Source organism: Salarias fasciatus, chromosome 22 (assembly GCF_902148845.1).
Source record: "Salarias fasciatus chromosome 22, fSalaFa1.1, whole genome shotgun sequence".
Taxonomy (NCBI): domain Eukaryota; kingdom Metazoa; phylum Chordata; class Actinopteri; order Blenniiformes; family Blenniidae; genus Salarias; species Salarias fasciatus.
In genome coordinates, this window is record NC_043765.1 from 7,000,983 (window position 1) to 7,026,641 (window position 25,659).

Below are 25,659 nucleotides of genomic sequence, written 5' to 3' on the forward strand. Positions count from 1 at the left end.
AAAATGCCCTTATATTGAGATTATTGTCATTTTTGAGAGTAAGTTTGGTTTTGGGAAAATACATATATTTTTATAATGTATAGAACATCTATAAAGTTTAAGTTTAAAGGTTATTATGGCACTATTTGACTGCTTCAGTCCACTCAAGATGAAAGTGGGTTGTCTGTGGCCCATGAACCAAAATGGGTTTGACCCCACTAGGTTATAGGGTTAACATGGATGCATGATGCATTGTTGTGTGTGTGTGTGTGTGTGTGTGTGTGTGTGTGTGTGTGTGTGTGTGCGTGCGTGTGTGTGTGCGTGTGTGCGTGTGTGCGTGTGTGTCCCTGCTCTGACATGCCAGGTCCTCGTTGATGGAATAAAGTATATTAGTGGGAGCGGTCACGTGGTGCGGCTCCTGTTTCCTCGAAGCGCTCTGAGGACCACGTGACTCAGCTCTCCGTGGTGTCAGAGTGGAAAAGAAACAGGTAAATTCACAGTCTCTCGCTTATTGTGTGAGCGAGTCGGCTCGTCTTATTTTATCCATATAGTTGTATAAACTTCAGGTTGAGGGCTTGTTTCCCGTCCTTAATCCGGCTCGAAGGTCGACAGGGAGGCCACTTGTCGGCCGGTTGGGTAGCAGAGTGTATTATTGAGCAGGGTTTCTGGTCAGTATCGCCTGTTATTTATTTTCATTTTAGGGGCCTGCAGGCCTTCCTCTAGCCTCGGTGTTTCTCTGTCCACATCCCGGGAATCAGGCTGTGCCGGCTCCATTGCCTGCTGTAGATGTCCCGGAGCGGCGGTGCAGTATATACACTTGCTAATTTGCTAATGTGGCTAACGGCATCTAGCAGTGCGGGGCGACGGCAGTTTGGTTAAGTTAGCATGGTGGTTAGCGGATAACTAGTGGCAGCGGGGCGGCATGGGCGTTTTTGGGTTTGTCTGGAGGCTCCTGGAAACCCCGCAGCCCGCTACGAGTTGCTCAGCTAATTAACTTGTGTGCTACGAAGCTAAGTGGGCTAACCCCGGCAGCGCAGCTTTGTGTGTTAGCTGGTAAAGTTGGCCTCGCTGTCGCCATGAGGCGAAGCCCTGAGAGGCGGAAGCCCACCGAGGCTTCGGAGCTGGATGCTTTCCCCCCCTCAAGTATTAGCTAGTTCGGCTAGCGTTTTGGCCATGTGGCTGGCTAGTGAGAATGGCTCCGGTGCGACGGGCCCTGGCTTCGGGCTTGTTTGTGGGCTAGTCAAAATAGGCTTTTACGTAACGTGTGCGAGATTAAGGAGTTGCTGTGTCGATATCAAGGTTAACAATTTGTGATCGAGCAGTGATGCACTTGACAGGTTGAAGTATGTGGTTGCAGCTTGTCTCTGATTCATCTACTCCCGTAAATTTTTAATCGATTTCATTGATAGCTGTAAGCCCCCCTTGGACTCGTATCTAAATGCATTTCGGATTAATTGACCCGTTACTTTCCTGGTTGAAGTCTTCAGTTTGAGGGCTGAGGGCTTCATCTGTTAGCCCCCTTCTTGCAGCCACCCCTTGGTTCTTTGTACCCAGATGTCTGCCATAAATTAGTGTTTATTTAATCAAGAAAACTTTTTAAAATATTTCGTGATCTGTTTTATATATTCCGAATGATTTTCGTGGTACAGTGATCAGGGCATTTGGTCATTGGAGAAAGTGTTTCACATCCATCAAATAAAATAAAGGATTGTGGTTGATGAGGCAAGCCTGGACCCTTGAGGCTGTCCCATCTCCCAGTGGAAAATGTATTTTACTTTACGGTTGCCTGGTGCATTCACTTAGCTTGAGATATCTTGTTGAAACTGTGAGAAAACACAGCTGTTTGTACCACAAGTACAGAAATACTAGCTGTTCACTTTGGTGGGACAAATCACAGTATGGTGGGCTCTCCCTGTCTGGGTGAAGTAAAACACTGGGGATTACTAAACACTGAAACGTTGCATCATGATCTGCAGAAGTAAATAAGTCGACCAGCGCTCTGCACTGATTAGCTTTGTGTGCAGCAGCATATTGTGCACCACGACACTCTTGTTTCCCGGGTCAAACTCGCGCGTCTCCTCAGTTTCAGTTGTCCTCTTAAAGAGGGGCAGTAAAACACCCTTTGTCAACATTTTCTGGGCGTCTCTGAGAGCTAAGCTCATACCAATGCCAACTTCCTCAGTATTAGACAATGAGCTACCAGGCAGATTGAGGAAGTAGTACTGAAATGCAGCAGGACAGAAGTAGGCCAGTGTCACAAATCTTTAATGCCTCTGTCATCCCTCTCTCCACAGGTGTTATTCCTTTGTAAATACTGTTATTTGTATATACTGTAAATCATGACGTCCATGGGCGGAAACCGAGCCCGGGGCAGCTGGGAGCAGACACAGGGCCAGACACAGAGCCAGACACAGCACAAGCAGAGGCCTCAGGTACCCTCCCTCTCTCCGCTTGTCACACTGCCCACATGCACAATGATCGCATTGAGTGTGGAATATAAGCTTTGGGTTTGTCTTTCCTTATCATTTTGTCGTTTTCAGTTTGTTGTACATCAACAATCGGCACAGTGTGTTTCGTATAGCAGCAGATATCACATGTATACCTCAAGTTAGCGCACAGTAAAAGGTGTTGTGGCATTTGAGGTCAAACCTCCGGCGCAGCTTTTTTGATGTTTCAAGGGGACCAAAATTAGGCGCCTATCACAAGATGATCCTGAAGGTTGACCCTATATTTTGAGAATTAGGGGAGAAGTCAAAGATTTTAATATTTAAGGATTGCAGATATGTTCATTTACTAACTTAAAGTAGCTGCATGGGCACTTTTGTTATGTGAATTACGTTAGCAAGAATTTAAGCATTCACCTCTACATCTAATGCATGTTGTTTTATCTGCGTGTAATGATGTAATTGTGGGTTTGACAATATTGCCATCCGGCTGTAAACAAAAGGCAAAGCGTGTAGTTCTGATATACTGTGGTTTTTCTGATTTCAATATTAATTCTACCGTAGCCATTTATTTAAGTGGGGTTAGTCATCAGCCATAATATTGTCTGCTAGTTTTTATGAGGTTGTTGATGCAGACTGATTGTATTTATGACAGACTGAATGACTTATAATAAATGCCAAAAAACAATATGTGATTAACTAATGTTATGTAATTTGTTTTTTCCAATTTGCAGTTTTAGCAGTGCAGGGTAGCAATGTTTTTTTTCTTTCAATTCTTTTCCATCACAAAAATGCTTAACAAACAAAACCAGTATATTTGTACAGTAATCACCAGCTGTCTAAAACTGAAGCATCAACATCAAAATTGTTGAATTTTGTCAGCTCACAATAACGATTAAGCTCCAGTAGGAATTTTACAGATGTCTAAATAAGATTCTGGTTGGGTTTTGAAAAAGATGCAAATTTTGTGCTTGTTGATGCAAATGTTGGCTGTTTTGTACTCCACTCTGAACAGGCTACCGCAGAGCAGATCCGACTCGCACAGATGATCTCAGACCACAATGATGCGGACTTTGAAGAGAAGGTCAAACAGGTGAGCAGATGGACCTCTTCCTGTTTTGCTGTTCACTTGATTCATTGTAAAGAATCACCATCTTGTGTTTTATTAGTGTGTTGTTATACTTTACATATTCGTTTTGTCAAATGCCATCCAGATACCAAAAAGTCAGTCTATTCAGTGTGTTAAATTGAAGCTGACGTCAATACCAGAGTCGGAAAAATTTAAATCAATTTCCTTGTGAACTGAATGATTGCTGGCAGTGTGTCTAAGCTTTTATATGTTTAACATTTTCAACGTAGTGAGACTTCAAATCCCTTTTACTTTTCTGACAAAATTCCACAAAATCCAGTATTGATATACGTATTGATATAAGTTGTTCGATATGTCAACATCGACTGAACAGAAATGTAACAAAAAAGAGACCCAAAAATATCATTTAGAGTCTTGAACTCCAGTTGAACAGTCGTTCAGACCTTCTGATCTATGAAACTCTTAGGCTGTCTGGAAAAGACTGGACAACTCCATCTTCATTCACACTTCTTTGTCACAATAGATACTTAAACACTGTTTTCTTATCTGTCAAAACACTGAAGTTTATTTTACACTTTATGTAGAAAATGTAAAAATGTCAGTTTGCTTTTTTTTTCCACCCCCAAAAATGATGTGACACTACAACTGTCAGATGGCGCTAACCTCGCTGTAATTACTGTTTCTTTTCCAGCTGATTGACATCACGGGCAAGGACCAAGATGAGTCTATGATCGCACTGCACGACTGCAATGGGGATGTTAACAGAGCCATCAACGTGTTGCTGGAGGGTAGCCCAGACACTGTGAGTATTGGCTTTGTGAGGATATCATTCTGGAGACATCAGTGCTCCCCTGCATGAGCTAGCTGATCGTGGACAAACTGTACAAGTCAGAACTCTCTGAGCTCGGTGTCAACATGGACAGAGTTTTACCGTAGAAACTGAAGGAGGAGTTCACTGGAAACACATTTTCAGTCAGGATGTCTCCTGTATGGTGTCAAAATGAGTGCTGTGGCATTAAATTTGATTTTTAATTATAAATGTGTGATAGTAAAATGTATTGTCACACCTCAGTTAAATGTATTTATTTAATAAGCTAGCTGCAATGGTCCCTTCATTATTTTTTGATTGGAGTGCGATTTGGCCGTGGGACTCAACTGCAGCACTGATCATGGCAGCAGCAAATCGTAGAAGATGAGCAGAAATTCATCCAATCAGAGTGGAAATGCATCTTGGCAGCACATTAATCACAACTGATACGAGCTTGTCGGTTCCCTGGATTGACAAGATATCGGCTCAGTGAAGGAAAGATCGCTGTATATATAGCTAAAGTGCTGTGTCACAGGGACAATCCTATAAGTGGTCAGATGTAGAGTTGCCATATCTGGAGTAATTATAATTCCACCAGGAGCCGTTTTCTATACCTAGCTTGCCTGAAAGAAGCGCTATCACTTAAACAAGTGACCCTCGCGCTCTTTTTCTTTCAGTCCGAGTGACTAAATACAAACACTGTTGGTTCTTTAATGCTCTGACCTAAAGGGAACAAGGTTATAATGCTGTATTTATTTCTGAAGGACTCCTGGGAAATGGTTGGAAAGAAGAAAGGGATGTCGGGTCAGAAGGAGACCAGCCAGGCAGAAACCGGAGAGGAAGGAAAAGAGAACAGAGAGAAAGGAGCAGAAAAAGACGCAGCACGTCGTCGAGGGGGGGCTCCACGCAAGGGCCGCGGAGCCAGCAGGGGACGAGAGTGTGAGTGTCTTCCAGTCATCCTTCCACACGGATACGCTTGTTTTTACCAACATTATTGCAAATTAATTTGCTGATCCTCATCTTTACTTAACTTTTACTTAGTTTCTTGGCTTTCTACCTATTAAAGAAAACAAGTCCCAAATTCATTCAATTTGATGTTCATGTGGTACGTTTAGGATTCCATAATGTCTTCACCTTTAATAGCTTTTGAGGATCATAACAGACTATTCTCAGACTAGTCCCTGAGCTTTTTAGGCACTACAACTGGCTTCAAGATCCTTTATCGATTAATCACAGGAAGTGCTCGTCTGTTTCTACGCATTTAAATGAAATTGTGGGTGACTTCCATAATTACGTGTCGCTCTTCTTACCGTGCACAGTCCCTTCTTCCTCTGTTATGTGTAGTAAATGACTGACTGCACGTCTCCACCCATATTATCAGATTGTTTTGTTACATTTTCCTTTATAAAGTATTGATTATGCAATTAACACTTTCTCCCTCTATTCTTCTTTGTCATATTTACGGTTTTTCATAGTTGCATTAAAAAGAAAGGATAAAATGGTTGAAATGTTTTTGTGCAGCAGTACGTAGATTTTTTTTTTTTTTTTTTTTTTTTTTCTGCGTGTGTGCGTGCAAGCAGCAGCACTTTATTGCATGTTTTCTGTTTGTTTGGATCAGATAAACAGAAGCATGGCTTGGTAAAATCCCTAAAAGTATCTCGCTAACTTGATAATTTATCGACACAACAGCAGTTTCTGTGTTTGAATACATCTTGTTGCCTTGCATGCTTCTATTATTTCATTACTTACATAACACCAGGAGGTATTTCTCGGTCCTGTCTGAAGCCCTGCAGGAAGAACTCTGTGGGCTGTTGGCCGGAATAAGATTAATCATTCATCTTCATTCTTGAATGAAGAGCCACTCAGGGTTTTAATGCGGTACCAGTTTTACAGAGTCTTCCTGTTCGCTAGTAATACTGATCAACTTTGTAATATGGATGCAATGCAGAATGTAAATCTGATGTGTGTCCCTCCTCCCTTCCTGAAGTTCGTGGTCAGGAGAACGGTCTGGATGGAGGCAAAGCTGGAGGCGCTGGAAGAGGAGCAGACCGAGGCCGAAGGGGAAGAGGCAGAGGAAGGGGAAGCGTTGGTAAGTAATCCTATTTGGTGGATTTCCTCAATGAAACGTATCTCGTCAAAACAGCCGTGGTTCTTATGTGTTTAAAGTTCGTTTTTGGAATCATTGTTGTCAAACGAAGACTGACTCGAGCTCTCATTGTCTCCTCAGGAGTATCTGGACGGCGAGGCGGCAGGTTCTCGGCGCAGGGCATGGGGTAAGGGAATACCTGCATTGCCTAAATCCAGAGGGCCTTTTGTTCCACTTCTACCTGTTGCCATGGTCACCAGAGAGCAGGACCCCAACCTATTGTTTAGCTTTAATCCAACGGAGGGCGGACATACAGCAGCCAATGGGATGCAACAGCGTGGGCTGCACCTCGCAACAGAGTGTGATATGTCTAAACATTTTATTTAGAGTGAAATTTGGATACAAACACTAAGGAGGGTGTCAGAGGCCCCGCTGGTAATCCTTGAAGTCTCTGCTCTCTGGCCCTGGGCTATAGCATTGTTCAGTTTGTGTTTTGCCAGTTTGTGTGTATGTCTGTGTCTGTGTGTGTGTGTGCGTGCGTGCGCGCACTTGGGTGCCATTAATAACATGTCAGTTGATGAGTTGGCGTCTCACAGTGAGGAGTCGGAACAGAGGAAGTACTTTTTCCTCTCCTCTGTTGGCATTCTTGACTCATTTCATTGTCACTTTATATGCTACGTTGCAGCAAAGCTTGAGCTGCCGCAGTGCAATCTGCCGGATTTCGTCACAACAAGCATAAGCAGTCAGGTGCAATGTGATGTTGCAGATTTTTTAAATCTTCTTAGGGTCTGCTAAAGAAGCACAGGTGACTTGTTTTTGTGTCTCCTGCTCTTGAGGTCAAGAGCGGCATGGTTTTCCCTGCACTAAGGCTTCGTCTGATCTTTAAAGCATTAACCGTGCACTTCAAAACAACAGGGAAATTTCCGTGAGCGTACAGTGTGATGATCCTACACTGACATTCAGAGGCTAAGTGGATGACCAGAGCCTAACTGAGAGCTTTTATTATAGTTCAGGCATGCTTGCATGCAAACAATAAGGTTATATAACCTCATGCAAGATCCTTATGGGCTGTGAACCTGTGGAATAATTCTTCACTTTTAAACCTCTGTGTTTCAGCGTTTTCATTCTTTGACCCAGATATTGGCTCATGCGTCGGTTTTCCATCCAGATTCTAAGAGGGTCATGTAGTTGGAGACTTGATTGATGGGGCTGTGTATGTGTGATCATGCAGTGCAAGCTGAGATGTCTTAGTTCTTTTGGTTAACTGCATCAGTACACAGAGGGATCTGTTGCATTTGCAGTCAGTTTATCAGCTCGGCATCGGTGTATCTCGGTCTTGTCTTGGCTGGAAAAGAAGCAGCCTTCAAGTATGAAAAGCCTGCAGTCCGTTTATTGTTGTGTTTTGAGGATGTTCAGGTCAGATTTGTGTTTTGTTGCTCTTCAAGAGATGCTAAGGCAATTTGTGATTCATCTCACGTACAGATTTTCTAATTATAAATCAAAGCATGCGTCAAATTAAAAGGAAAATTGTGAGTGCTGCTCTTCAATACTGATCAGAGATTTGCTTTAAAGTTGGACAAAAGATGAACGACAAGTCAGGAAATTAGCAAATTAATTTGTATTTTGTTCATTTCTTCTGAGAATTTCTAACAATAGCTAAGAAGACATATTGTTCTTGTATCAAATGTTTTTAAACAAGCAGGAGTGTTTATTCTCTGCAGAAAAAAAGCCAGTCTGTGATCATAGACCGGTTTAAAGCATATAAACATAGGAAACATTAGTGTCTGCAGTCTCTTATACGGCCATGCAATGTTTTTAAAATGCTGCCAGCTTCCTCCAGTGATAGCAAGTTGTTACAAGCTCCAACAAAAGCTGCCTGTAATTAAATGTTTGAGATTAGTTTATGAAATGATTGTGGTAAATGCTGCTCCTGTCTGACACTGGCAGCCTGCACCAAAGCTGGAGAGGAAAGTGAGTTTATTCATACATCTTCTGTGTGGCTTGATCCAACTTGGGCTCATTCTGTGTTGGAGCAGAACCCAGCTAATGGTGGGCAAAAACAGGGCGCACCCCGGACAGGACCCAGCCCACCACTGGGCACAGACAGTTGTACACACTTATCACAGCATCGTGAAGTTTTTATGCAGCATGTCTTGTTGTAAACTGTTATATCCTGTGTTTATCTTGAACACAATCAGGTTCTCTCACTTTCACAGACACCGTTAGCTTAATCAGAACCCCCCTCAAAAAGTGTTGATTAAAGGCAGAGCCTTTAAGAAGAGAAAAGTGGCGTTCATTCAGTGAAACTGGTATTTAATGTGATGGGTGAAGCTCACTCAATGACTCGGTTATTAAACAGCTGTCACTTTACACAAAAGCTAAAGGAACGGCTTGATTCAGATCCTCTGTATATTCACACGGGATGTATTGCCGCTGCGATGATGTGCAATGCGCTGAACTGTTAGCGCTCAGAATGAAAGCTCTGTTTATTATGTAGGGAGCCGTTTTCACTGGTACCACAGCATCGGATGGCTCAAGGCGCTGCCGCCTCTTTGACATAACTGTTAGCTGCTGGCTCTGTGTTTCTGATCTGTAAGTCACGTTTGCAGAAAAAGAAACTGTTTGCATTTTGCTGCTCGTGTGCCTCCGGGTTCATAACAGCCGAAGAAGAAAGTAATTGATTTTCCACTGATCAGTTAGTTCAATCAGACTGTATTCAGTTGACATTTTTAACTTGCAAACTCTGTAAAAGAGTGAGATTCACTTGGGGTTTTTCTCCAGTGACAGACTTGTATTTGCCAGAAGCATCTTGTGTGCATGTTTTGTCTTTTGTCTGGCTCGTGAACCTCGGTATTGAATTTTTAAGGTCGTTTCCAGCAGAAATACTTGTTGCACCGCTGCTATCGTTTGACTGCAGTTTTTGTGGTTGCATTATGTAGCCAGTTGCAAGTTGGGTCTGTCTGACGTTGCATCGACCCACTGCGAGCGACTAAAAGTTCCCTGGCTTGCTTTGGCCTTGCGGTGTGACTGACCGGTGTCGAGTGGTTTTCACAGTGCTGGCACAGGCAGCTTGAGGGCTGCTGCTGCTGCTGCTGCTGCTATGTTGAGCTGCGGTGTGAAAAACTTTGTTCTTTACTTTGACTTTGTTGTTCCTCTTGTAATTGTTGCTGTTATTTTTCTTCTAAAGCCAGATTGATAAGGGGCCCAGATATGATTTTGCAGAAGGTGAGAGGTGAGTGAATCGCCTCCGGTGTGTCTGTTACTCTGCTTTTTGAGCATTTTTTTGAGCCTTCAAACAGGATCTTATCAAAACAGAAAATGTTGCTACTCCTTCTATTAATAGGGTGTGAATCAAATCTGGTCTTCCTGAATCTTAGTATAAAATCTGTTTGTGCCAGCCGTAAACTCATTTGCACAGGAAGGATTTCAGACAAATGATGAAAGCTGCTTGGCTTTAACGCCAAAGAGTAAGTGTTGCACATGATCATGTTGCTAGGTTGCACCAGCTGTAATTTTCTCGGTTTACACGGATGTGTCACATTAATGAAACGCATGCCGTGCCAGGAAAGAGTTGCCGAGGAACTACAAAAACTTCAATTGCCTCTTTATTTTTGATGCACAAACTGAAAGCTGGTAATGGCTTCATCTCGGGGTTTTATTTTTCCTTTCCTACAACTCTGGTTTTTCTTTTCTCAAGTGTTTCTTTCAAGTAAAGCTCATAATGGCAGCTTGAAATGACATTTATTCAAACTGTGTTCGTAGTTCAGAGTGAAAGCATAAATTTCACTTGTACTAGGTCAGCTGTAACTAAGGCTGTATGACGTACTGCCGAGCATCAGTGTTATGATATGCAAATATGTAATCACACTGCAGGAAGTGCGGTTTCAACTAAAGTAAATTAAGCTAAGCAGGCAGGATGTTTCCCACCTTTAATGATGTATCTACATATATCACACACCTTTCAATATATTAATAGGAAGCATTTCGCTCAAGCTGAAGAGAACTGATGCCACTGAGGCTCAAACTATGAAGCCTTTTTAGATGATTATAGCAAGTTGAGTTTCTCGGGTCATACTAGATAGTGTTGTTCCCCCATCTTTGCAGTGTGTCAGTGCAAGAAATATGTAAATATATTGGTCAAACAATGTTTTATTTATGTACAAACCCACTTCACCGTAACGTCACCGCCCATTCAGTGGTAACTATTTTACTATGAAACGCAGAAATTTAAATATTTTACTTTCTGATACATTTTGGTAAAAATATTTGTACATTGGGGTCACATGTGGGTCAGAATTGACCTCGAACAGCCTGATGGATTCAGGATCCTCTTGTGTGGATCAAGGAAAATGCTGCCTTAAAATTTTGTACTGTAAAACCTAAAAATTACTCTCGCCCTACCTTCTAATACATCTGTGCATGTTAAATTATCATCAGTATAATTACAATGTGTAGTCACTGAAAATCAGTGTCGAAATTGATCTGCACCAAGCCGTTAAAGCTTTATGAAACTAATAGAGAATGTTGAACTGGACTACACTGTGCCAAATTTTCACATTTTCTCAGCGTTTCCCCCTTGTTAGAGAAGTTGAATTGTTATTTTAGTGAAAATGGAAATTAGTCACTCAGAACATCCCAACTTCATCTATCACACTTGTTTGTCCTGAACAGGATTAAAGAAGATGATACTGATGCTCGATTGACTTTGTACTCACACCAGCACCTTTGAACACAGACAAAAAGATGTAAATAAAACACACTGGCTGTTGAAGTATTTAAAACTTTGACTTTTTACTTCTGTGGCTGTACTTCAGCTATCTTTGGTGGATTACGGCTGTTTTTGTATCGACTGTGAATCCATTTAAAACCTGAAAGGAGTCAAAAGACGAGCAGAAATCAACACTTTGTACCTGCATTAAAAGCCGCGTTACAGGGCTGTGTCATCTCTGCAGCCTGTTGCATCCTGTGCTGGTTTCATTTGGAGGCCTCCGTCCTGTACGGGGGTCATATTTCAAGCACGCTGCACCAGTGTGTGTTTGGAAGTGAACCGAGGCTTGATTTCTGAATTATTCTGGCCCATGTGTTTACCGTGCTGCAGGATTCAAATACTCTGAGCTCTATCGCAGAAAGCACACAACAGACAAAACACAACCTGAGGTGTAAAGGTGGAAATAAAGAATATTTAGCATCTTGACCGGGTTGGTTCACTTTGTGCTTGCATTGGCATCTTTAACAGCACAGAACATGGAGGAACAAAACTGGATGCTGGATTGTTGTTTTGATATAAACTCTACAAAATAACTGTAGCGTTGTGTGTGTAGTGTTAAATGTAACGGAGCACTGCGATCTGCTGCGAGGATGCCGAGCTTTGAAGTCAGTCATGTTCTCATGCTTGTATTGTTTGCAGAGCTTTATTCTGTGCTTTGTTCATACTTCAATTGAACTGTATCAGTTGTTGAGAAAAACATGGAGACCTGCTGTTCATTACTTCACATAAGTCTGTGAAATGCACGAACACCACAAAACAGCAATAAATAAACCAGATCTCTATTTAACTGGACAAAGCCTGTAAACACATAATTGATTACTGAACCAGGACACTGCAGCATGGATGTTTGGGGGGGGGGAAAGAATAAACTATCGAATGCTTTTCCAAAATTGTGTGGCTCTAGTTATAAGAGGTATGTTTGTGTCTTCCCTTCATTTTCTCTTCTTGGCTTCTGCTCCTGCAGTCGGTCCACGCGCCGCGGTTTGGGAATCTCAGTGCACACATTCAGTTTCCGACTCTTCTCTTTACCAGAACGTTCAACCCTGCGGACTATGCGGAGCCGGCCCAGACAGAAGAAAACTATGGAGGGGGCAGTACCTGGAACAACACGGGAAATATGGAGATGGAGGAGGGAGCAAGTAAGTTCAGTTATTAGGAAATTGCTCCCCAGTAAGAAGATCTTCTTTTTATAGTGCAACAAATGTAAAGACTCTTGTTAAAACTACTACAAGTTGCAGGTTACACTGCAGTAACTCATCGCCTCTCTCCTCGTCTCCAGGGTTGGAGTATTCTGCAGGAGAGGGAACGAATTATCCACCCAAGTTCGACTCTGCTCCTGGTAAGCCTTTCTTTTTCTCTTGTTTTTTTGTGCATTCCTCATTCTGTTTGAAGCTCTCTAATAGTATTGAACGGTGTCTCTCTGGCTTGCAGGTGCCTGGAGGTCTGCAGCGGAGGAGTGGGGCACTGAGGAATATAATGAAGATGTGCGTGTTTCAGGGCTCTCGCCACATTCACATGTTAAAAACGTGCAAATCTGTGACCGCTGTGACCACTTCTGTTGAATAATCGGAGCCTCAGCAGATTTCACAGCGCCGTCGCCGATGGGAAATGTTTTTATTATTAGTCCTCCATGTTTACCCTTCCAATTATAACTGCTCCTCTTTTTCTGCCATCATTTCCTCCGCAGCTTTCAGAGCCCAAGGTATTTACAGCTTCCAGCGTGGCGTCGATGCCTCTTCCTCAAGAGAATGTGACCATCACCAAAGGACAGAGGTGAGTCGCTTCAGCAAACTCAAAACTCTCTGATTGATTGGAACATTGGCCGGTGAGCAGAGTTTATTGTGTTTACAAGCTTTCTCCTTCTAATTTCTTTTCCCTCTTTAAAGACTAAATATGCATATTGAATACAAATGGAAAGCATTGACTGGCTCCAGCTCTTCAGAAGCAAAGATTAGTTCTAGTTTCCCTTTTATGCTCTATTGTGCACCGAGTGTTTTTTTTTTTTTTTTTTTTTTTAGGGGCTTTTTCAGAAACAAAATTGCAGTTTGAAGGTTAGATTGTAACTTCGACATACAATTAACATTTCTCAATAAGAGGGAAGGAGAGAGTCTTGGCAGCTCCCAGCAGAGACCAGTCAGGGCTGGGATTCGAACCAGTCAGAGTTCAGTCACTGACTTCCAGCCCTAACTGTTCCCCTGACATTTTTCAGTTTACACAATTTTATTGGACTGCATATGGTTGTAAATATTTATAATACCTGGTAACAAACTCGAGAAATGCCGATGTCTCAACCATGAACCCTCTCTTTTATATTGTGACAAAATGCAATAATTGAGTGTACAAAAAAAAATTCCCTCAAATTGATCCCCTGTGGCTTGACGAAGAAAAATCTTCAGGTTAATCAACTGAGAATGAGTAATTAAAAAAAACTGTCATCGAGGGAAACGCAGAGGTCATGTTGGTCGTTGTTTTGTTGTCGTCGTCGCTGTAGGATTGACATCGCAGTGCTTCTGGGGAAGACTCCCCCCTCGTCCTCCTCTGAGACAGAAGCTGCCCCCATGGAGGCCGCCCAGCCCCCCTCACTGTCCCAATCACTGGTTTTCAGCAACTCCAAGCAAGGGGTGCCACTCTCTCAAACATCCTCCAGCGCCCCGTACTCCCAGCACAACATGGTGAGACACATGGCTGCAGCGTGTCGCTTTGCGACGGCTGTTGTCTCAGCCGTTTCCTAACCACATTGGTATTAAAGCACGATTGAAGCTGTGGCGTAACTCTGTCAGCGTGTGGCCATTGACTGCATCTCTGGTGACATTTGTGTTGTGTTTTCACGCTGCAGGTCAGCATGCTGAGCAAGGGATTCGGGGAGGTCGGGGACCCTAAAGGAGCGAGCTCAGGCACCACCGGCTCCCAGTTCCTGGAGCAGTATAAAACAGCCCAGGCTCTGGCTCAGCTGGCAGCTCAGCACTCCCAGACTGGACCCCCCAACACAGCCCCCTCCTCCTGGGACACCAGTGCCGCCTCTCTGGCTCAATACGGTGAGATCAATGGCGTTTATCAATCGCCAAAATACAGTTTTTTTTTTTTTTTTAGTCTAACTGACTTTCTTTCTTTGTCTAGACATGAAGACTCAGACGGAGTCTGCGATCCACACGCCCTTTACAAAGCGGCAGCCCTACCAGGCCGCCACCTCAACCTCGTCCATGTTGGATGTTTTCCTGCAGGACAAAGGCCTGCCTCCTTCCTCTTCTGTCTCCTCGCCCTCTTCCCTAGCGCAACAGACGACATCCTCGCCCCATGTGGTGCCTCCGCCTGCTTCCTCCCTCCCCAAAATGGCAGCAGTTCCCTCGCTTGTTCAGCAGGTTTCACCGAGTTCATCAGACGCGCAGGGCTCGAGTCCGCTGCCGCTGCAACAACACAAACTCAAACAGCAGAAGAAGAGGACCTCCATCACGACAAAGGTAACTTTTGTAAAAAAAATTCAGTTTTGAAGCATCCCATCTTTTTTTTGAAAACCTGCAACAATCTCGACAATCAATCACCCTGGACTCACTGATAATATGCATGCTACGCGGCTGATCAACATACATTGTTTTATTTGTGTACTAAGTGTGAAAGAAATCATTTAACTGAAGAGTTTTGAAAAAATACCGATAGCAGGCTTTAGAGTTGACGAAGGGCCTCTCTCTGCCCTCAGATTCCTGCCATGGCGGTGGAGATGCCTGGCTCAACAGACATCTCAGGCCTTAATCTCCAGTTTGGAGCGCTGCAGTTTGGGTCGGAGCCCGTCCTGCCGGAGTACGAGTCTACGTCTAGCACCACCACACCAGGCAACCAGGTCCAGAACAGTCTCTACACCAGCCCCAACAGGTCGGTGCATGTGGATTTCCTCTTTATATGCAGGCTACACGAATGGAATGATTAATTTGGCTGATTAATGCTACACCAGTTTGCTGGATGATACCTTATTGTTCCTTCACATCTGCGTCTGTTTTTTCACTTTGATCATCCATAGAGAATTTTAAGCTTTGTTTTCTTTTGCTATGCAGCCCTTGTTTTGTGTAATGGGCATTAATGATTTTAGCTGCATGGTTGAGCTTTTTAAAAAAAGGGTTTAAATATGAATTTCATCATTATTCAAGTCAGGAACACAAACCTAATCCAATCAAACTTTGCTTTGTTTAATGCCGTTGCAGTGAATCGACTCCAGCTTTGTCCAATTCCAGCCAGATGGACATGTACGATCAGAGACCGCCTCAGACGCGCCGATACCCACCTTCAGTTTCCTCCTCCCCGCAAAAAGACATGCAGCCCAAAGTGAGGACTAATCTTCTCCTAATCACTTTTACTAGAATATTTAGTCCTTCCCCTCCAAGTTCCTGCATTTGTAATAATAGATGAAAGTATAATGGACCCCTGCAGTATTTGCCAGACCTTGCCGTCTCTCTGTATTTGATGCTACAGTGCAGCTTACAGTTGAATCAACTGGAAAGGGTCACACACAGTAGTTACGTTATGGCAAATAATTATGACTTGTTCTTAGGAGATGTGAGTCATAAAATGTATTTTTCCTACTCAAAGTTTGGAATTTCTGTGAAGTTTGACAGAAATGACATTATCTGTGACAACTTTTTTGGAGAACTTTTTTCACACAAGTTTACATAAAACCCTGGAAATGCCTCTCATTGAAGCATTTATTTTGGTTACAGTTTAATGACAAGGGGAGAAAAAAGTATTTAATCACGATTGTATTATAGTGTAGCTGGAGGCTGTTAACATCAAGGTGGTAACTCCTGATAGAGACGTTACTCCTTAATATAAGTTAATAAATAGGATAAAAGTGAAATTTACTGTTTGGAAAAATTCTAGTAATATGTCTGCTAAATACTAAGAAAAAATGTTGTTTTTCTAGGTAAGATATTCGTAAGCTTCTACTACCAGGACTGCTCTCTGTGGTAATGCATAAATGAGCCTGCAGCCGGCACCTTTGTTGTAATGCACCGTTCCAACGTCCCAAGGTCATTACCTGAAGTGTGCAGCGTGCTCAGGGAGCAGGTGTTGTTAATAAAGTGTACACTCGGTGCAGATGGTGTTATTGGAGCCCCTCATTGTTCCAGGCGCGGTCGTTGTATTGCATTGTGTTTCATTGTAATGCATCGCTGGTGTCAGACCTGACCCGATGCTAAGATGCTCTGCATTTCAAGCAAGCGTCTTGGAGACCGTCTCTCAGTCAGACAAGCCCCAAGTTTTTATCAATGGCCTGTTTCCATGGAAACCTGTGAACTCACCTTCATTGTTGCTCTTCCAGAATGGCTTCAGTTCAATACAAGCATCGCAATCTGTGGAAGGTAAGTGTCAAATTACTGTCTCTTTTCTCCCGTTAAATACTGTTGAAATTGCTTCACACAGTTTTTGTCGATTTCTGCAGGCTTTGATTCATTTCTGTGTCTTTCCCGTCTCCCTGTGTCTCCTTAGCTGCAGCAGGCTCTGCAGTATCAGTAAAGCCGGCGCCCGACTCCGTCGCGCCTTCGTCCGTCTCCAGCATGGGCACGTTGACAGACACTGGCTCGGGCCCCGCCTCCTTGTTGACCACGTCCAATCAGACATCCTTGAGCGGTCTTGGGCATAATAAAGACCTGCCTCCGAGCACCATCCCCCCTCCCCAGCACAACAAGTACGCTGCAGCTCCGCCACGAGGAACCGATAGCATCTCGAGTTATGGCGTCTGTGAGAACTCAAGTATTGCGATAACTGATAACTGTTGTCAATCTTCCTGAAATGTTTGCAGCTCTCACCCATCACAACAGAACAGCCTTGCTCCGTCTTCAGTCAGGACATCCAACACGAGCTTACTGGTGAGCGCCTCATGCGTCGGTGTGATAAAGCAGATTCCGCTTTAACCAATCAGACGGTATCATTTGCTCCTCTGAGCTTTTGCTAAGAAGCTACATTTCCTGTGTCGGTGGACGGGCGCATTAGCCCGACTCTTAATGGAAATGTAATCTCATCAATCTTGACCGCATCTTCCTCCTTCCGTCTCTGCAGCACCCCAGCGTAGACGGAGACTCCAGCCTGCACTCTTCATCCTTCCCCTCCTCGGTCTCGGCCGTTCCGTCGTCGTCGGTCCCCTCCTCCTCTTCCTCCGTGGCGGCCGCTCAGGTGTCCCTCGGGGCTCCCCAGGGGTCCGCGGTGGGCTCCGCCACGGTTTCGGCCCCCTCCGGCCTCGGCCCCGTCAGCAGTCTGGCCATGGGCCTCAACACTGCCTCCATGGGGGCTCCAGCCGCTGCAGCCGCCGCCACAGTGTCCGTCTCCACGACGGCCTCGACCATTCCCTCGTCACAAACCTCGTCGTCACGCGGCTCTGCAGCGTCCTCAGGTCAGATGATACAAGCGCCTCAGGGGAACGCATTTCGTCACTTCTCATATATAACCTTCCTTCTAATCCTGCTGTCAGTGCAGCAGTGAGTTAATTGCAGCCTGGCAGTTTTGTGTCAAGACATCACAATAGCTACAGTGGATGTGTCAGTATTTTACTATATATTTAGCCACTGTCAGGTTTTCATTGTGGATGTCAGTTTAATTTGTGTTGTCAGAACATACATGGCAGGTAGGAATCCTGTAACTCAGAGAAAGCATCAGATCAGACGTTTAGCAGTTGCATTAATCCATAATTAACACTATTTGACCAGGTTACCTACATTTACCCTTCTAATCTTGTCCCCATGAGAGTTTTGTGTTATTTTGTAGCCTGGATGCATTTCAGTAACTTAAAATATGACTATCGTGGCTCAGAAGTTCTGTGATGACAGTGATAACCACGCGTCTTTGTGTGGCATGTGTTGTTTGCTTGGGGTTCAATGATTTGTTTTCCCATTTCTTCATTTATTGTTTCTGGTTTCCATGTCTCTGACTCATTGAGCTTTGTTCTGTTCATCTGGAGCCTGGTTTTGTCTCCAACACTCTTGCACTCTGAGACCGTTGTCTTCTCTGCTCCCTCTGCTGGTGCTCTGTGGGTCACGCGAAGCGATGCAGGCTCGTCATTTATTGATGCAGCGCAGAGGAATTTGTAGCGCTCGTTTTTGATGCAGTTGGTCTGTGTTTGAGGTTGAATCGGCCAATGAAACGGCATCTACCACGTTTCAAGTGGCAATGGGGTTAAATGTGTAAATCTGATGTTGAGGTTTTGCTCTACAGTTGCACAGATAACCTGAGGAATTAAGCAGAGATGTGTTTTCTTTTAATCGGATGTAGATTTATCTCATTATGTTGCTTATTTTGGTTTAATATAAAATACTATTTTGATTTGTACTACTGAAAATTTGCTTATTGTATAGATTATTCCACAAAAAGATGTACATTGTACTTGAAAAATTCATTTGAGATTAAGGGCCATGAAATAAAAAAGCAGTATCTTGAGAAGAGTTGGCCAAATTGAATAATTATCGCAACTTGATTTTTAAAAAGACTGAACTGTTACAGCTTGTTTTTGTTAATTGTGGTGTATTTTCTGAGATGTACTATTTTGCTAGAAGTGTAAACCTTTCTTTTAAATCTTTCATTCCTGCAGCTTATTTTAACACCTTCCTTAAACTGTTGCAGGATTGTTATCTATGTGTGAGGAATTAGTGAAAGCGCCAACTTGTTTGGACACTGAATTTGCTTCTGATGTTGTATTTTGCTTCGCGCTTCCAGGGAAAGCACCTCCAAACCTGCCACCTGGAGTGCCCCCTCTACTGCCCAACCCTTACATTGTGGCTCCTGGACTACTGCATGCGTACCCTGTGAGTTTGCACTGGGGTTAATTAAATTTGAGCAGCAGTTGTGCTTTGAGGTTTCCAAGCGTGTGACGTGTTCGCTGCTTCCCCCTCAGCCTCAGGTGTACGGCTACGATGACCTACAGATGCTGCAGACGAGAATACCGCTGGTGGGTTGGGTTTGATCTGAAAGTGTCAAAACCGGTGCCAGGAAAACAAGACGGAGTTATAAATGCCTTAATATAATGTGGAAATGTTTCCTCCAGGATTACTACAGCATTCCCTTTGCTACTCCGACGACGGCACTGACTGGCAGAGAGGGCAGCCTGACAAGCAACCCGTACTCTGGTGAGACGTCTCCTGCTTATAAGCAGTTTTACTTTGTGATGCAATTCGCTGCACAGTGGAGCGAGTTTGTGTTTGGATGGAAAAAGCAACAATAACAGCCGTCGCTCGTCTGCTTGACACTGATGCCGTCGTCCTTTTGCAGGTGACTTGTCCAAGTTCGGCCGAGGGGACGCGTCGTCCCCGGCTCCCGCCACCACGTTGGCGCAAACGCAACAGAATCAGACGCAGACGCATCACACGACGCAGCAGCCGTTCCTCAACCCCGCGCTGCCGCCTGGCTACAGCTACACGAGCCTCCCGTACTACACCGGCATGCCAGGCCTGCCCAATACCTTCCAGTACGGACCTGCTGTGTTTCCGGTGAGAGCGACTGCATCCGTGACGGCTTGTTCTCTTCCTCATTTCGCTCAGTCCTGAAAACTTCAGACAATCCAGCATCATAGCATAATCGTCACGGATCTGAAATTCATCATGAAGTGATGCTGAGCCCGTTTGTCTAAATTCCTGTAGGCAGCCGTAAAGAGTCGCTTATATTTTGACATTTAAGGTTTCTCTTTTTATTCAGTAGACTTTTTTTTTCCCCCGCTTGTTGACTTACTGGCCTCTTAATTTCCTGTCCAGGTGGCTCCTACCTCGTCAAAACAGCACGGTGTGAATGTCGGCGTCAACGCGTCGGCCACGGCCTTCCAGCAGGCCAGTGGCTACGGTTCCCATGGATACAGCACTGGTGAGGGACTGAACCGTGTTGAAACGGCATGTCGGGAGGGTCATGCAGGTCCCGCTCTGTTTACCTGCATACCAATGACTCCCACAATAACCCTTTGGTTTCTTATTGGCGTGGAGTGCATATTTCATATTTTGAGCGCTGCTGCATCCACAGGCATAAACATGGTGCTTGTTTATGAGCTGTCGCGCTTGTGTTGGGTTATGTGATTGTCGACCTCAGAGTGGAAATGTCTTCAGATTGACCACATAGTTTTCATTTTCCTGCACACTGAAGGAACATGTTTAATTCACAAAAATAATACTTAAAGACTTCTCGGGATGAAATATGTTGGATGGCCATTAAAAGACAACAGGAGGGCTGAACGGTAGCGCCTGGACATTCCAGTGTAAAATAACTAAGAGGGGTTACTTGTTGGTTTTCTGCTGTCTTCCATGGCTTGCTTTGCTCATTTCAGAAGGTTTGCCTCGGGGCTTTATCATCCACCAAATCACCTGCACACATCTACATCTGAATCCTTCATCTCCTTATTGCTGCTAATTCAGCTGCGGTTTGCGCCCTGATTCCTGCAGCAGCTTCATATCTTCCCCAGTGAGCTTCTGATATCTTCACAGTCACTCGATTCACTTCAGTTTTTTTTTGTTGTTTTTTTTACTTTTTGCACTTTATTCATCACTTAGCGATCCACCTCTGGTCACATGTGCCACACCTATTTGTTCTAAGCTGAACCATCTGCTGCTTTCTGCCATCACCCACCTCAAGCTAACTCTCCACTCCCTCCCCTCCCCTCCCACACACGCCCCCTGCCTGCCCCCCCCCCGCCTCACCTCCCTCACCTCCTCCCCTCAGACTTGGGTCAGATAGTACTTGCAAATGATGTTGGCGTTGATTCTGAGCTGATCGTCGGACCGGACTGACAGGCTTCGCCACACAGACAATGCAGCTGGTGTCAGCGTTCACGCGCTTGCCGCCCGCCTCCCGCTGGCATCGGCTGTATTGTCAGAGTTTGGCGACGCCCGTCGGTCCGGAGCAATGTCAAACCAACACTGGGAAATCATTTGCAACTGCTAGCTGAGGCAGGTCTGCCTCCCCTGCCTGGTGTGTCTAATGCTGTGGGCTGCGGCTGTGTGTCTGACTGTTGCAGGCTATGAGGATGTGGGCCAGGCTTCAGGGAGTGGGGATTTCTGTAAGGGCGGATACGGCACTGCCGTGGCCGCCGCAGCTTCTGCACAAAACAAGCCAGCCAGCTCTGTCACCGGGCCTGGAGTCGGTGAGTGCCGCCACATGCCAAATTAAAACAAACAAAAAAAAGAAGAAAAGGGAATTAAAAAAAAAAAAGAGAAACAACCACCCTGTCCCTCCCATCTTCCTCCTTGTGTCACCAGCCATCATTTTCTCCCTCTCTGCTCTTGTTCCTTTGCCTCATCGCTGAAGAGCTGTTGCCTGTGCGAAGACCCTGTCACCACATCTGCTTTTAAACAGCCCGGTGCAGCCTGCCTCTCTTAAAGCCTCGTCTGCCATTGCCTCTGTTACCCCTTTCCTCCCAGAGTAACTCATCACCAGTCCAATTCGGTGCTGCCAGATTTGTCTGCTACGCTGTGGAACAACCAGGTTTACAGCTAAAAAAAGAAAAGGCCTCACACTGTGGTTTCTCCATGCTGGTTATGAGTTGCTCTGATTGAGGCTGCTTCGTTTTCCCTCGAGTCTTGCCTTGCTCCTCACTCATGTTGCCATTACTGGTATGTATTCGCAGAGGAAGAAGTTGGCTGTCCTTGTGAATGACATGGGTTTAAGTCAGTGGAATGAATCCGAATAATGCGGACCTTGAAAGTGTTTGAAGCTCAGTGTGCGCTCTGCCACACGGTACCCGCAGGACGAATGATCCACATCGTGAACGGTTCAGTCATCACAGCGTCTGCAGACTGTTGCATCTCAATCACTAACCTCAAGGACTGATACTAACAAATTCATCATTTCCTTTCTGTTGGGTCGACGTGGTCTAAGTTATACACACATGGAATCTAACATGTTCAACACTTTTTTTTTTTTTGTCACTTCTATCTTAGAATCACTCCAAATTGGCACCACATAATGTGATAAACGGTTCAGTTTTCACTGTGATCATTATCTCCCTTTATTTCGTATTGAAAGCATCAATCAGTAGCTGTCATACAAGAAGCAAAGCCTAACACCAGCTCCTCGATCTGTGTGACGGAGGCTCGTATAATCATGGATTCCTTCAAATAAAGAGATAACCTGATGGAGCAGAAGAAAAGGACTGAAACAGACCCACCCTGAGTACTTTCACTTCCCACCTCGGCAGTAGGAGTGTATATTCACTTCCATCATTAACAGTAGTGTCTAGAGCAAAGCATCTTTGTGTTATTAAGAATTCATCCATTTTATCTGCTAAAGGACACAAAATTCTACCACATACCGTCCATTTTCGACTGCTGTTACTTCTTGTGACAGTGACTGCAGACACGGTCACAACACTGAGGTCCTGATGAGGAAGAAAAAGCATCTTCAGCTGGAGAAGTTAGCCCAGCAGCCCAGAACCATTGTGGTATTAATTAGATTTTTTTTTTTGCTGAATGTTTTGCAAGCTCTAGGGAAATAAAGCGGAAATTGCACATCGGTTTCCTGCGGTTCATGCTCCAAAACCTGTAAACAGAAAAAAGAAAGGAAAAAACAGGCAGCACATCTGAGAAAGTGTAACAAACATTTGGCAGTTTTCCTCAGGAAAAGGTGTTGATATGCTTATTTTTGGAGTGTTTCTGTTTGTCGATGCGTCATTGCTGCTGTAACGTGAAACCAGACAGGTTTTTAACACAAAGCTTTTGCTTGACAGTAAAGTTCTGTTCTAGTTTTGAACAAATCACTGGACTTGTGCTTTCTCCTTCCGGCTGGTCAACATTTGACTTCCATGTTTTCCCATCAGTGAACAGTTTACCAGCAGAAAGCTCTTCTTTTATCATAAAGAGTTATTTGCCCGTCTTGTTTGACACACACACACACACCAGTTTCACACCGTTTTGGTGGCGACGCCGGGGGCGTGTTTGCCACATACAGTCAGACTGGAGCCGCCATGGCTGTCTGGCTCTCATGCTGCTCCTCCATCTTTCTGTCCCCCTCCCCCCCCTCCTCCTCCTCCTCTCATCTCATCCCTCTTCATCGCCTCCACTCGCCTCTTACTGTCCTCACCAAGAGGAAATATGCAAATCTGAGAGAAGAGCGGACATACATGCTCATATATGGAATTTCCTGTTCTTTTTTTTTTTTGAGGTTAAACCTTCTGCTACATAAATAAATCTTGTCATTTGGCAGTCATGCTTTTGTTGCCTGTCAGAGTGCGTTTGTTTGCTTTCCTGTTTGTTTACATGTTTCTCGAGTAAGTTTGTCTTCTTTCCTCTCATCTCTGCAGGAGTCTCTGTGACGTCAAGCAACACAGGAGTACCAGATATTTCAGGGTCTGTTTACACAAAGACACAGGTAATTCTACAGCATTTCCTTCCTCACAGGAAGTTGACATTTTTCCCCCTAACTCTTGGTGAATGCAGCCCTGACGTCTCTCGGCCTCGCTGTCTCCTGCAGTCGTTTGAGAAGCAGGGTTTCCACGCCGGGACGCCGGCGGCCTCCTTCAGCCTGCCCTCTGCGCTGGGGAGCGGCGGGCCCATCAACCCCCCAGCTGCAGCCGGCTACGCTCCGGCCCCCTTCATGCACATCCTGGCCCCACACCAACAGCCCCACTCCCAGATTCTGCACCACCACCTGCAGCAGGACGGACAGGTAGCAGACATGCTCTGGCCGAGAGATTTTCTTTATGTAGCAAAGAGATCTGAAGGACATGTAAACTCACAGAGTCGAGAGAATTACTACATCTTGCCACGTTTCCATGATTTGTCGTGTCATTGAAGTGACGGCTCTCTCCTGATCTCCACCCTCCGCAGAGCGGCACTGGACAGCGCAGCCAGAACGCCTCCATTCAGCAGAAGTCCCAGATCAACAAGTCGGCTTACAACAGCTACAACTGGGGTGCAAACTAACCTCCGCCGAGGCCCCTCCCCCCTCCCGCCACAGTGTCAAGGAGCTTGTAGGACGAGGGGGGTGGGATGGGGGCTCACCTGTAGCTCTGCATACGGTCTCCACATGTAAACTCCCTCTTCCTCCTGCTGAGATTCCCTCCCCAGTCTCCCGGCCCGGCGCTCAGAGGAGCTGCCGCGCCGGGAGAGCGAGCGCCGGTATCATGCATGGACGGGCGGGAGGGACGAGGAGGGCTTCGCCGCGAGGGGAGGTCAGAGTTCAAAGGGTTCTAGAATAACACCGTCAACAGGTGAATTACTGAGTGTTGGGAAATATGTATCGTGTTAACCCCGCCCCCTCCCCCTCCCGAGCCACCCACTCCCCATTTTCTTTCACTTGTATGTAACATAGAACTGTTTTCTAAAAGAATGAACATTTCCTGTATGGTCTTCTTTCTTTTTGTCTCTTCCTCTCTCTCTCTTTTATTTTTTATTTTTTTCTTCTTGCTTAAGGGGAGGATTGAAGTGATACCTGAAGGTGGGGGGACAGGCTGGTTTTGTATTTCTCACCCTCGACTCCCCCTCCTCAACAATTTTGGTGGAAATTGTCCAGTCCCACACGAAAATATCCAAACACAATTTGCTCTTTAATGTCTTTCTTTTTCATGTTGTTTTAATTTTTGAAGAAAAAAACAATTCTCTAAATTGGTAGAGTTGTGAAGTTTATTTTTTACCAAATATAGATATATTATATATAAAGACATATAAAAGAGCTCACTGGCTTGGACTGTGAGGAAAGTGTGTTTGTCATGTGACTGCGTGCATGTTTGTACACACGGAGGCTGCGGCTGTGTTGCTGTGCTCTGTTTTTCGCCTAGCACAGGGTTTTTTCATTCCCCCCCGGCGCTTTGTACAGTTTAACCGTTCCCACCGACTCTCGGTGCGTTGCAAACGTTCCCGCCTGTTTTTTTTTTTTTTTTCTCTCTCTCTCTGAAAGTTGTTGAATGTGTTCCAAGGCCATTGCACACCCAGTCTGCCTTCCAGTGTGTTTTATTTTTTATTCCGTTCTCTGAGGCCCCCCCACCTTCTCCCCGCTCCACCACCTGTCCCCCTGACATGTACGGAAAACTGCATACTGATGGACAGAATTGTACTTTGGGTTTTCTTTTTCTTTTTTTTTTTTCTTTTCTTTTTTTTTCTTTTTTTTTTTTTGTCAGTGATTTTTTTTTTCTTTTTGTACTGTGCGTTTTAAAAAAAAAGATTTAAATGGATAAACTTGTCTTGTACATATATAAAAAAAACACAAGTACTGTAGTCCCTGTTTGTTCGATGGCTTTCTCCTTGTCCTTCTTGAATCCTTGCAGACTTGTTAGCTTTTTCTTTCATATATTTTTTTTATTTTGTAAAAATATATAAATATTAAGTAAATAAACAACAAAAAGACATTTTCATCATTTTGGATGTGAATGTCTTTTAAGAAACCATTTCTCATGTGCCTTGTAAATACACAACTTCCTCTTCTTCACACTGTTTTCGCAGTGACACTCCTAAGTGTGTGGATGTGTGTGTGTGTGTGTGTGTGTGTGTGTGTGTGTGTGTGTGTGTGTGTGTGTGTGTGTGTGTGTGTGTGTGTGTGTGT

At 44.5% G+C, this 25,659-nt stretch overlaps 1 protein-coding gene across 9 annotated transcripts; it reads left to right on the plus strand.

The window, feature by feature from the left end:
- Positions 1-378: 378 nt before the first annotated feature.
- On the plus strand, positions 379-25,479 carry ubap2l (ubiquitin associated protein 2-like). 9 transcript variants are annotated; one of them, XM_030120475.1, is made up of 31 exons: positions 379-467; positions 2,274-2,411; positions 3,439-3,516; positions 4,205-4,315; positions 5,086-5,260; positions 6,309-6,410; positions 6,549-6,594; positions 9,595-9,639; positions 12,208-12,314; positions 12,455-12,514; positions 12,607-12,659; positions 12,863-12,948; positions 13,667-13,847; positions 14,012-14,210; positions 14,293-14,633; positions 14,870-15,042; positions 15,369-15,489; positions 16,481-16,520; positions 16,648-16,846; positions 16,961-17,027; positions 17,218-17,548; positions 18,865-18,953; positions 19,043-19,096; positions 19,193-19,274; positions 19,417-19,634; positions 19,896-20,001; positions 21,143-21,268; positions 23,423-23,468; positions 23,559-23,787; positions 23,949-24,052; positions 24,140-25,479. In XM_030120475.1, exons 2-30 carry the CDS (start codon positions 2,319-2,321, stop codon positions 24,042-24,044), a joined length of 3,654 nt encoding a protein of 1,217 aa, XP_029976335.1. In that variant the 5' UTR covers positions 379-467; positions 2,274-2,318; the 3' UTR covers positions 24,045-24,052; positions 24,140-25,479. The 9 variants fall into 9 exon arrangements, with proteins under 9 accessions (XP_029976335.1, XP_029976336.1, XP_029976333.1 ...); XM_030120476.1 differs by having other exon boundaries at positions 23,423-23,490; positions 23,593-23,787; positions 23,949-25,478; XM_030120473.1 differs by having other exon boundaries at positions 23,949-25,478.
- Positions 25,480-25,659: the final 180 nt, after the last annotated feature.

Excerpts from the sequence above, each read along its gene's own strand:
- ubap2l (XM_030120475.1), top strand. The coding sequence starts at position 2,319 with ATGACGTCCATGGGCGGAAACCGAGCCCGGGGCAGCTGGGAGCAGACA. Across the intron at positions 16,521-16,647 it reads AGCATCGCAATCTGTGGAAG|CTGCAGCAGGCTCTGCAGTA; the intron begins GTAAGTGTCAAA and ends GTGTCTCCTTAG. Across the intron at positions 17,028-17,217 it reads CATCCAACACGAGCTTACTG|CACCCCAGCGTAGACGGAGA; the intron begins GTGAGCGCCTCA and ends CCGTCTCTGCAG.